Source organism: Tupaia chinensis, unplaced genomic scaffold (genome assembly GCF_000334495.1).
Source record: "Tupaia chinensis unplaced genomic scaffold, TupChi_1.0 Scaffold000383_1, whole genome shotgun sequence".
Taxonomy (NCBI): Eukaryota; Metazoa; Chordata; class Mammalia; order Scandentia; family Tupaiidae; genus Tupaia; species Tupaia belangeri.
The window spans coordinates 1877352-1888803 of NW_006159885.1; the positions used below are offsets into that span (position 1 = coordinate 1877352).

At 58.6% G+C, this 11452-nt stretch overlaps 1 protein-coding gene across 1 annotated transcript in view; it reads right to left on the bottom strand.

The window, feature by feature from the left end:
* The window catches only part of CACNA1G (calcium voltage-gated channel subunit alpha1 G), a 67404-nt gene that overhangs the window by 42224 nt on the left and 13728 nt on the right, over positions 1-11452 (bottom strand). The window contains 5 exon segments of the mRNA XM_027773865.1: positions 1076-1231; positions 1314-1428; positions 1531-1607; positions 1682-1793; positions 2582-2733. Coding sequence (XP_027629666.1) covers positions 1076-1231; positions 1314-1428; positions 1531-1607; positions 1682-1793; positions 2582-2733 — 612 coding nt within the window.

The following is an 11452-nucleotide window of genomic DNA, read 5'->3' on the forward strand; positions in this document are numbered from 1 at the left end:
CATATACTATGGCACCACTCTACTCTCTGTGCCCCAAGGAAACCCTGAAGACAGGTCCCATCCCAGGGTGAGTGCCAGAGTCTCCCTGCAAAAGGCCTGCCCCACAAGCCGCGCTCACTGCCACCCTGCAGGGAGGAAATTCGATAATGGGTAACTACAGAATTAAAGCGGAAGCAGGGAGAAGGGCCAGTGTGGGACAGATGTACCCACACCCCACCAGCCTGGCCTGGTCTTCAGGGATCGGCCAAAATAGATTTTTGTTTTTCCACCATGGCCTGGGTATTTATAGACCAGGCCGCAGCGGGAGTTTCCATCCGGGTCACCTGGAGAGAACTAGACCAAGAGCTTCTCCAGGCCCCACCTGGGGCATTTCTAGGTTGGGCCGACCTGCCCATCGGAGGCACCAGGATGCTGGGGTGGATCTAGGGGCTCAGGTAGGAAAAGAGGCAGAGCTGAGGGAGAGGAGGAGGAGCAGACTTCCGGGCAGTGGCTATGCGCTGGCATGGCAAGGGCAGGATCAATGTGAATCAATATTAATTGATGACACTGCCTGTGACGGAGGCGACGGTGCCTGGGCTGGAAATAGGAGGCTCCACTCTGCCATGCCTGCAGCTAATTGGGCTCATTTCTCACCCTGGGCAGCTCAGCCCTGCCTGGGCCCTGCTGGCATCTTCGTCAGCCCAGCCTAAGCTCAGATGACTTGCACACAGGCCTCCCCACCCCTCGGCTGCGCTGGGTCCCCTCCGGATGTCCCACAGAGTACTGTGCTCTGGGGTTCACTTCACCAGACACTTAGCTCCCCAGCTCCCTGAGGACAATTCTAGCTGACTCCGAGCAAGAGGTCCAGTCGGCACCTAGCCTTTTGACCTGGGGACTCTATGCAACCATCCTGTCTCACACACGTAAGCAGATGCATGAGACCTGGAGCCCCCCATCCCGGCTTAGTCTGAGGGGTGCTTCCTGCAGGACTTCCCAGGCTCTCACAACTGGCAGCAGAGGGAGAAGGCGCAAGACAACAGAGGTTCCTCTTGGAAATGGGACTGCTACGGGTAGGGTGAGGTGAGCAGGGGGTTACCTCTGCCTGGAAGCCCTCCACCAGAATGGCGACCAGCAGATTAAAGAGCACGTAGTTGCCGAAGGTCATGAGGGCGATGAAGTAGAGGGCAGCCCAGGACGACGTGGAGGCCATCCCATTGTAGAGGACTTTGTTCCAGTCCTCCTGGGTTAGGATCTGTGGGCAGAGGACAGGAATCAGGACCTTTACGAGGGTCACCGAGCACCCTCACTCACCCCCTGCCCTGTTACCCTCGCACCTGAAAGACGGTGACGATGGCCCAGAGCAGGGAGTCAAAATTCTTCCGGTCTGGCAGCGTGTCCCCATCCCGTTCAGATGCGAATTTGCAGCCGAAGAGATGCATGCCCAGGATGCTGAAGACACAGCGAGCGGGCCAGAGGGTGGGGTCAGGGCCCCAGCACTCCCGGCCCCTCCCTGCCCATCTCCCAGCCAGCATGGCGTGGCGCCGGCCTCACCTGAAGATGAAGATGAAGAGCATGAGCAGCATGCAGAAGGTGGCCACGTTGTCCATGGTCTTCATGAGCACCACGAGCTGCCGCTGCAAGTGAAGAGCATGAGCAGCATGCAGAGGGTGGCCACGTTGTCCATGGTCTTCATGAGCACCACGAGCTGCCGCTGCAGCGCCGGCAGGAAGCGCACCAGCTTCAGCACCCGCATCAGCCGGAAGGTCCGCAGCACTGACAGGCCACCGCCCTGCTGGCCCACGATCTCCCACACGCTGTGAGGGGCAGGCAGCCTGAGCCACTGCCCTCACCCTCTTCCTACCCCTCTCCTTGAGAGTGCTTGGCCGCGCCCAAGGGCCTGGACGGGCCAGCACGGTGTGAGAAGATGGGACATGATGGCCCTTGGGCCTCTAAGCGTGAGCTGCCGAGATGGCGAGGATCTGGGTGACGGCCCCAGTCCCCTCTGTCCTTCCCTCCTGGCCAGATATCACCTCCTGGCCGCATACAGCCCTCTCCCTAAACCTAGCCAATGCAACTGCATCGAGTTATGGAATATTTGCTTTGTTCTCCTCTAATGAAATCTAAAGCCAATTCCAGAAAGCAATAAAGCAGTGCTCCTGGCCTCAGGCCTGGGGGGGCGGGTAGCACTTTCCCAAGGTCTTGGAAACCCAAAAGCAAGTTGCAGGCATCGGAGTTGGTTTCCAAGCACTTTGTAAGCAGAGACAGCTGGCGAGGCCTCGAACCTCCTCTGATTCCTCTCCAGAGTCAGCTCCCTAATCCTCACCTACCCCAGGCCTGGGTGGGGTCGAGGACAAGAGGTCGTGGTACAAAGAGGAGACTGCCCAAGGGCTCGGCCAAAGGAGATGGCCCAAGTTCCACGTGAGCAAGGTGGGGCCGGGGTGAGGTAGAACATGGCACTTCCACCTCAGGGAGCGACAGGTGTTGTGGTCAGTGGGGCCTGACTCCAAATCCCTCCATCCGAGAGGAACAGGGTCCATGGCCACTTGCCCCAAGCCACCCCTGCTGACATACTTCAAGCGAGAGGCAGTGGGGTCAGTCCTACCTGATGACCACAATGACACCATCGAAGATGTTGTAGGGGTTCTTGATGTAGCCGAAGGGCCCGTACACGAGCAGCTTCAGCAGCATCTCCAGGGCAAAGAGGCTGGTGAAGACGATGTTGCTGATTTCCAGGGCGTTGGTAAGCTCCTCAGGCTGCAGGGCAGGGCAGGGCATGAAGCAGCGGCTGGCCCTCAAGCCCCTCAATCCCAGTCTTCCCAGACATGGGCCCCAGGGAGGAGAGGAGCAGGAACAATCTTGGGGTGAGGGGGTGCTGAGTGTTTAGGCTCAGAGAGGGCCCTCTCCAAAGGGTCCAGGAGAAAATGCAAGTGGAGGCAGCTGGCCCAGGAAAGGACTGCAGAAAACCCACGGCCTCAGACCCTGGGGCTGCAGGGCAGGGCGGGACATGAAGCAGCGGCTGGCCCTCAAGCCCCTCAATCCCAGTCTTCCCAGACATGGGCCCCAGGGAGGAGAGGAGCAGGAACAATCTTGGGGTGAGGGGGTGCTGAGTGTTTAGGCTCAGAGAGGGCCCTCTCCAAAGGGTCCAGGAGAAAATGCAAGTGGAGGCAGCTGGCCCAGGAAAGGACTGCAGAAAACCCACGGCCTCAGACCCTGGGGCTGCAGGCTCAGCCAGCACCTGTGCTGCGGGTTCTGCCCGCCTTCTGCTGGGAGCTCTGGACCCATCCTGCACTGCTATGCCAGCTCTCCAGGCCCAGGCCAGCGGCACGACGGTGCGGGCCAGTGTGAGACGGTGATGGCTGAGGCCTCACCCACACACCCCGTCTCACAGCCACACACACAGTCACATGGAGCCTGCGATCTCCCTGCGGACTTGGCAGCCTTCTGGACAATTATGACCTATGCTTGCATCCTTGCAGACACACGCACGAGTGCACGCACTCCCAGCCTCGCGCACACGCGCTGACAGGCAGAAGGGAGATCCCCAGGAAGGGCTGTCACAGATGACGAGGCATCTGGACCCTCAGTTTGAGACCAGGACCTCTGAGTTAACCTCAGACAATCCTGTCCCTCACTGTGTGACCTTCAGCACGATCCTCAGCCTCTCCGGCCAGATGTAGAACACTGGAGGTAATTCCTTTTATGCTCCTACCCACGGTCTGGGATGGGGACCAAGGACGTACACTACAGAGATCCTCAATGACAATCCCTCTCTTGTCTGCTATCCCAGCTCCCTAGCCACTCATCTTCAATATAAAGTGCCTACTGTATGCCTCACAAGGCCCCAGGCACTAAGGAACTGCAGAAACACGCCAGCCATGCTCCCTGCCTCCCAGGAGCTCTAGCTGGAAACAAGTTGTACACACACAGAACAGCTGAATAGCCACAAGAGGCCTCGGAGCTTCGGTGCCAAAATGAATGATCTAGGCGGTAAGTCTGGGAGTTCAGGGGAGAGCTCAGGCCACTGCCCCCCTGCCACTTATTTTGATAAAGCCAAGGACCACAGTCACTGCCCACAACGTCTGAGCTGAAGAAATAACCAAATGAGGCTCTGATGCCATCAGACACCTCCTCCTGTTTACCCAGCTGCCTCATCTGGCCTGCTGCCCATGGAGGTAGCCCAAGCATGGAGCCAGGCCCTGGGCATGACCGAACGTATCCTAATGGTCCCGATCTGTGCGGCCAGCCTGGGTGGAAGATGGGGAGCTGGAAGGAGCCAATGAGGGGCACTGGGGCTACTCGGAAGGAGAGACACTCAGCTGGCGCCTGGGGTTCTTCCCAAAGGCAGGCGGGCAAGGCGGGGCAGAGAGCCAGCTGTCCAGCGGGTGTGTGGCTGCGGTGGGGGCCGGTGTGGCATGGAGCCCATCATCCTGCAGCTCTCAAGGAAGTCTCTGCTCCACAACTGTGAGCAGCAGCAGAAGGGGACACTACCACCGGCCCTAGTTAATTGGGTCACAGGAAGAGAGGCCCCGAAGCCCCTCCAGTGTGAGCACCGTGTAGGTGGGAAAGGGGCCATGGCCATGCAGACGCAGCCCAGGGCAGGCCTCTCCCGACAGAGCAGATCCTCCCTCTGAGGGAGCGGTGGCCAGGGAGCCTGCCTCTCGGTCACTCTGCCACCTCCCAGTCTTCCCTCCTCGGACTGGAGAAAACGAAGAGCACAGATAGGCCAGGGGTGACACTTTTTGGGTTCCCTGGGAACAACAGCCCCCATATTGGCTCAATGTATAAAGGGAGCCAAGAGATGGAGGAGACTGGGTTCACCGTCAAGGGCAGGACGAGCCGGGCGGTGGGGCCCAATCCCACACCACTGTGACTCCAGTAACACTAGACACTCAAGATCTGGCCCCAAGCCACAGTGCCGGTGAAGGGGCCTGTGAATCCAGACGCACAGATAGACGGAATACATAACAAGGCTTCTCGTGTATCTGAAAGTGCATTTCAGATCAGCAGAGCTCACGAACGGAGAACAAGGTGATGTGGAAGCACGGCTGAGGTACGCTGACAGTGGGCGCGTTTGATGGCATATAAATTGTACCTCCAAAGAGCTGCTAAAAATACAAATTAACGAAATGTTGTTATTTTAAGTAGCTGAAAACACAGCTTTCGAGATCACGTATTTACTCAGTCAGTGAATCCTACAGGTACAACTACTGCTGTGTGCTTAGAGAGGAGGTGGTTCTCGTCACGCCCTGGGGTCACGCCCAGGGCTCGATGGTCTGTGCTCAGGGATACACGCATGCCGGCCACTGGACACCAACCAGAGGCTCCCTGAGAAGGATGGACTGGGGCTCCCAAAGGCCTGCATCACTGGCCCGCATCCAGCAGGGGCGGCAGCAAAGACTGGAGCCCCCTCCCAGCCCAGCCCAGCAGCTCTGGGCCTGGAGACGCAGGGTGCCTGATGCCGGTGGGAAGGGGGCCTGGCCTGCCCCGTCTGGCCTCCACTCTTCCTGCACACTCACAGAGGGGCAATGCCTCTTCCTGTCCAGGGTTCTGGCATGCCCTCCCAGCGACCCATGGGAAAAGAACCCTCCTTCCCCAGACAGCCAGGTCTGTCCGAGTTACTAAATCAGAGGCTGGGAACGTCCTGCAGATGCAGAACAGGGCAGAGACACAATCTTAGCAACACGGTTGCCCCAGGGACCGGAGCGGCAAAGAGGCAGGGTCAGAGCCGACAGCTGCTGGTACCGCTCTGGGCCCCAGCGCTGGGCCGAGGACCTCCCTCCCAGGGTTTCATTCCCTCCTTGCTCCCTACCAAATGACAGAGGGATGTAAGCCTCCTAGACTGCAGGAAACCAAGGGTCGGAGGAGCGCAGTCACTTGTCAGAGGTCACACAGTGCCTTTAGAAAGGCACGGAGCCTGTCCATTGCACTCTGACCTTCCCATGATGCCCTCACATGCCCAGAGCCCACACACCATGCACACGAGCCTGTCAGGAGTGTCCCAGCCTCCCCTCACTGACTCTCTGGCTGTGGAAGTTTCTTCTCAGGTCTAGACTGCAGCCTTCCCGCTGCGCACAGACCAGTGGACGCTCCTGGGAGCTGCTAGGCGGCCGCCTTTCCCCAGCCAGAGGCCCCAGGTTTCTCTCTGTGCCGATGCGAACGGTGAATCTCGTCTCCCAGCACCTCTCCTCCCCGAGGCTGTCACTTTGCAACACTTGTGACCCCAGGTTAGCGGCTCAATACTTCCCAGGACCAGGAGTATCTCCATTTGCTGACCCTTACTATGCCATCTGCACACAGAACACTGGGGACACGACGGCTGGATCAAACCTATATGCAGGAGGCCTGCCAACCCCGATGGTTTCTACCCGCGTGACCTTGGGCAAGTCCCCTCACCTCTGGGATCCCCGGTGGCCTCTCCTGCTACACAGGGTAACAGCATTTCAGGCTGAGGCTGCCCTGCAGAACAAAGGAGTTAGCGCCTGAGAAGATGCTCAGCCCAGCGGCAAGCTCAGGTGGCCTGGGAGGCACTGACAGTTGACGAGGCCTTGCGTGTCATAGGACAGAGCCTCTGCAAGGCTGCAGCTACGTACCGCGCTGGGGACCCAAACCAGGACACCACAGGAGCCCACACCCAGCTGAGGTCAGTGGGCCAGTGCAGAGGTGTGGGAGGAGACTGCCCAGAGGGCATCCCCAGCTGGGGACAGCGTGAGTAAAGGTGCGGAGGAGGAATGTACAGGGTACACTGGGAGACCGAGAATCAAGCCCCCATCAGAGGGGGATGGACAAGGCCGCAGGGTGTGCAGGGCCCAGGCGGGGCCTGATCCCCTCCCCAACTCAGGCTGGACTTGCTTCTGCCCACGGTGCTGCCAACGAGGCCTCCGGGAGGAAGGGAGATGTGCAAAGCAGTGTATTAAGAAGATTAATCTGGCTGCAGTGGTGGCAGCGTGTGGACGGCTTAGAGGGGAGAGATGGAGACCAATTAGGGGAGACTGCAGCGGTCCAGGCAGGAGGCCTGAGAGCCGGCTCGGGCAGCCAGGGGAGGCATGAGGGGGTGGATGAGCTGGGCCGGAGCTGAATGGAGGCTTGGAAAAGTCTTCTCGGCCTTGCCAGAGCCTCATCCACTGTCCCTACTCCCTCCAATGACCCTGAACTTTCTGCTCCTCAATTTAGACTACTTGGCTCTCCTCACCTCTGCTTTTGAGGTCATACCTGCTTGCTTCCACCCACCCAGGAGAGAGGGTCCAGGTGACTACAGTGGGGAGGTGGGGGTCTTTGGGTCAGGAGGTGAGTTTTCAAGGCAGAGTAGGAAGTCAGGGGACACTCGGGGGACACCTAGGTGGCAGGAAGAGTCCAGGAGACCCCACAGGCCTTATCCCATAGATGATGGCCTATAAGCTGTTTAGTTGAGAACCTCACCTCTCTGAGCACACCCACTCTAACACCCTCATGCTACGGTGTCCACTGTTCGGTGTCACTGTACCCCCAAGGACTCCCAACCAGGGGCAATGCCAAAGGGAGGCTTTAGGCCCATGTCACAATCTTCCCCAGCTCCCTGAAGTCACCCCAAGTAAGCACAGCAGCTAAGTAGGCACAGCAAGCCCACAGTGTGTGCTGAGCCGCAAGGCAACCAGCCCGAGGCCCCTACCCCTGCCTAGTTGGACAGCTCTAGCCTGGAGCCCAGGGTGGACTATGGAAGACTGTCCTTACACAGACACAGGCTTCAGAGGGCTCCTGCTTGCCCAGCTCAGCCCAGGTGCATCCCCAGGCCTCCTCCCCTCCACTGCTGCAGCTCTGGAATTGCTGAGCATTGCTAGAGAGAGTCACGAACCTGTGCTGACTGGACAGGTGGTTCCCGCTGGCTGGCCTCTATTCACATCCTCCGGCCCTCCCTCCTGGGTCTCCAGCTCTCTCCTCCTGGAGCTGCTCCCCCTCCATGGGACTCCATGTCCCCCCTCCAGACAGCTCCTCCTCCAGCATTCTGCTCATCGCTCTCTCCTACAAGGGGAGTGGTCACCCCTACACACTCATCCATCTGCCCCAGGGCCCCAGGCGCCCCTGGACCCCATTCCATCCTTTATCCCTGTGTTGCACTGCTTCAAGCTCCTCTGCCTGAAAACAGAAACCAGCCATGGGACTCCAGGCCCAGTCACCCCTGTACCCCCGCCCCCCTACACCAGTCTTCTCCAGAGACCTGCTTCCCAGCGCCCCTTGCTCAGCCTCCCCAGGGTCTCCTCAGCCCTGCCCCCTTCCTCTGCCTCTCTCCCCTCAGGCCGACATTCCTCAGAGTTCAGCCTAAGCCCACTCCCGCCCCCTGGCTCCCTCCCCCTGCATCCCTCCCTCCCCCTGCATCCCGCTGTCACTAAGGTGTAGAGGACACAAAACAATCTCTCTCCAACCCCTGGCTCCTCATCCAGAGAGCTGTGGCCTGCCTGATATCCCTCCTGGGATGGCCCAGAGCCATCTCAAACTCAGCACATCCAAAACAAACCCTCTCACCACTCCCAGACCTGCTCCCCTACCCGACTTCGCCAGGATTCTGCCTTGGAAAGTGGAGGTTATCTAGGATTCAGGCCTGCCCCCCCCATCCCTCTGGGCAGGACGGTGCCAGGGCCCACAGACTCTGCCAGCCGGATGGTCCTACCCACACCCTGACGCTCACACGGGCTTTACTGGGGGCCCTCACTACCTCTGATCTGAATACCAGAAATAGCCTCCCAGCCCCTCCCTCACCAACTGCCTTCAGCTCTGCTGGGCTTGTGTCACCTCCTGCTCACACACCGCAGGGCTAGGGTGGGGGCAACATGACAGCCCTGCCAAGCATCCCATGCCACCCCGTGTGTTTCCTAGCCAGGCTACTGGAGGGTCTCCTACCCCTCTCCACTTCTCTGCACCTATCCCCAGTTGATAGTCCCACTCATCTTGTAAGGCCCCTCTGGAAAGCCACCTCTTTCGTGAAGCCCTCCCAGATCCCTCACTTGGCTGTGAGCATCTCCCCTTTGTCCCCAGGGGCCTCCCTTCACTTGACATTAACTGTCATGCGAGAACCTGCATATCTTGGGCGTTTCTGGCTCTGCCCCAGTCCCCTGCCACTTTAGTATCTATTCTGTGCTGTTTGCAGGACACCCTCTCTGTTTGCGGGCCCAGGGGAACCTGGAGCCAGGGGCTGCCTCAAGGAACTTGAGCACCCTCAGCAGACATCTCCAACTCAGAGAGGGTCCTTGAAAGTCTGGGGCCAGGTCAGCTGTGAAAGAAGCATCCCAGCTTCTCAGCCAGGATCCTCTACTCGGAGGCCATGGGACAGGCTTTGGGGGGGAAATGCCCATAATCTTGTCCTCAAAGGCCACAATTGGGATGTCTCTGCATATGTGCATTTTCTGGGGAGATGGTCCCCAGCTTGCAGCAGAATCAAAAAGGAGTCCGTGACTCCTTTCAAAAGGTAAGACCCACCACATCTGGAGCCCCCCCATTCCTCCCCACCCCCAGCTTCCCTCGCCTTTAACAACCGACTTCACTCACTTATAAATAGAAACCCTCTCTGGACATGTATCTAGAGTGACAGGATGGGCCCAGAGTCTGAGCAAGGAGCAGAATCGACACCTGCCCTGTCCCCTGCTAGCCTGCAAGACCGTCTACTCCAGACCCTTCTACCCACATACCGTCATCTCTCTTCTAGAATATCAGATCAGCAATGTTCCCTGTGACCCGGAGCCAGGAGGGGATAATTACGAAGCTCCTGTGTCCCTAAGACCCCACCCTGCACCCTGCCCTTGTCCCGGGGGACCTGGCCCAGTGGAGACAGACGCAGGTGGGAGATAGGTTCCAGGACAATGTCCTTACTGAGCCCCACTAGTCTCCTGTATGCTGTGTGTCCCCCAGCCCCAGTCTGCATGAGCCCCTGCGTCCCACCAGACAGAAGCCGGGCACTCATCCTTGCTGCCTCCTCTGCCAAGTTATCCACCTGCTGCCAGGTCCTGCAGGTTCAGCCACCTGCCAGCCCTCCCCAGCCTTCCCCTTTCCATCTCCAGGGACGACAATGTACTATAATTGCCTGGATTGCTATAGTGGCCTCCTCATTGGCCTCCCTGCCTCCCACCTCCCTTCCCTCCCTTCTCCTTCCCACATGGCTTCCAGAAGACTTTGGATACAACACAAACCTAGCTGTATCTCTGACCTGCCAAAAACGTTTGCTGGGACACTATCCCCCTCAGGATAAAATCCAAACTCCTAACTACACCTCTCAGGACCTAGGGGGGAGTCTTTTCCAACCTCATGTCTTGTCACTTGCCATCCCAGGGCCCCACTCATCCCAAACTCCTTACACATGTCAGCTTTGGTGTCTGGTCCTCTGGCCCTTCTGCCTGTTGGGCTCTACCCTCCAACCTTCCCTGGCTGCGTCCATCCTTCCTCCAAACTCAGCTCAGGAGTCACCACCTACATGGAGCCCTCCCTGATCTTTCCCCCAGCTTGGCCCAGAGCTCCTCCGCCATGCATCCCTCTCTGAGTGCATGTCACATCAAGTAGATGTGCATGTTTTCTCGATGGTGACCTCTTCGAGAGGAAGGACAGCGCCTTAGGCCTAGTGGTGTGGCTGGAGCCAATTGGAGCATGTCTTCCTGACACCACCTTCAGTGTCATCACACGGGTGGCTACAGTCAGCAGCGGTGGGAGCATTTATACCATGGAAATTGGGAAACATCGCAAACCCGGATTCCGTTGCCTTTTTTTTTTTTCCAAAGGGTTGGTTGTTAAATACTCGTTGACGAGACCAGCAGTTAGAGCAAGGGCTATGTCGCTGGACTCCCATGTAGTCGACTGTGGTTTGAGTCCCGGACCCGGTGGCTTAAACTCACGCTGGGCGCGTGTGCGTGCGTGCCCAAGATCCCGAGAGGAGAATGGAGGAGAAGGGATTGCGGTGTGGCCATCCCCCCTGGGGGGTGGTTTCTCACTTTCTGTCTCTCTGTCTCTCTCTGTCCTTCTGGTGAGCGCATGTGCCCTATAGCAAAAACCTCTCCCCCCCAAAAAATAAATAAATAAATAAATCCTCGTTGACAGACCACTGCTTAGGCTCCACTTTGAGGGACAGGCCGGGAGGTGTGTGGAATGGAGGACTAGATGGATAGGTGGATCACCCACCAGAGTGCTGGGCCCAAGTACTGCCCCCTAACGGGTGTGCCCCACATTCGCACGCCCCCTGCACCAGATCACACCTCCCAGCCTGGCTCAGCATCCGGGTCCTCTCCCTCACCAGTCCCTCTGGGCTAGTCAATCCAGCCTGTTCTGCACCAGCTGATGGCTAAAGGGAGGCAAGGGCAGAAGCATCGGCCAGCCTTGGGCAGGGTGGGGTATGACCAGATGGGTGCCTCAGTCAAGAGCTCACGGAGCAGGGCAGGAAACTGAGTGACGGTGAGGCAGGTGACAGTGGGAGAGGGCAGGGGCGGGGGGCAGGGGGTGACAGCAGTAACGCAGGCAGGGA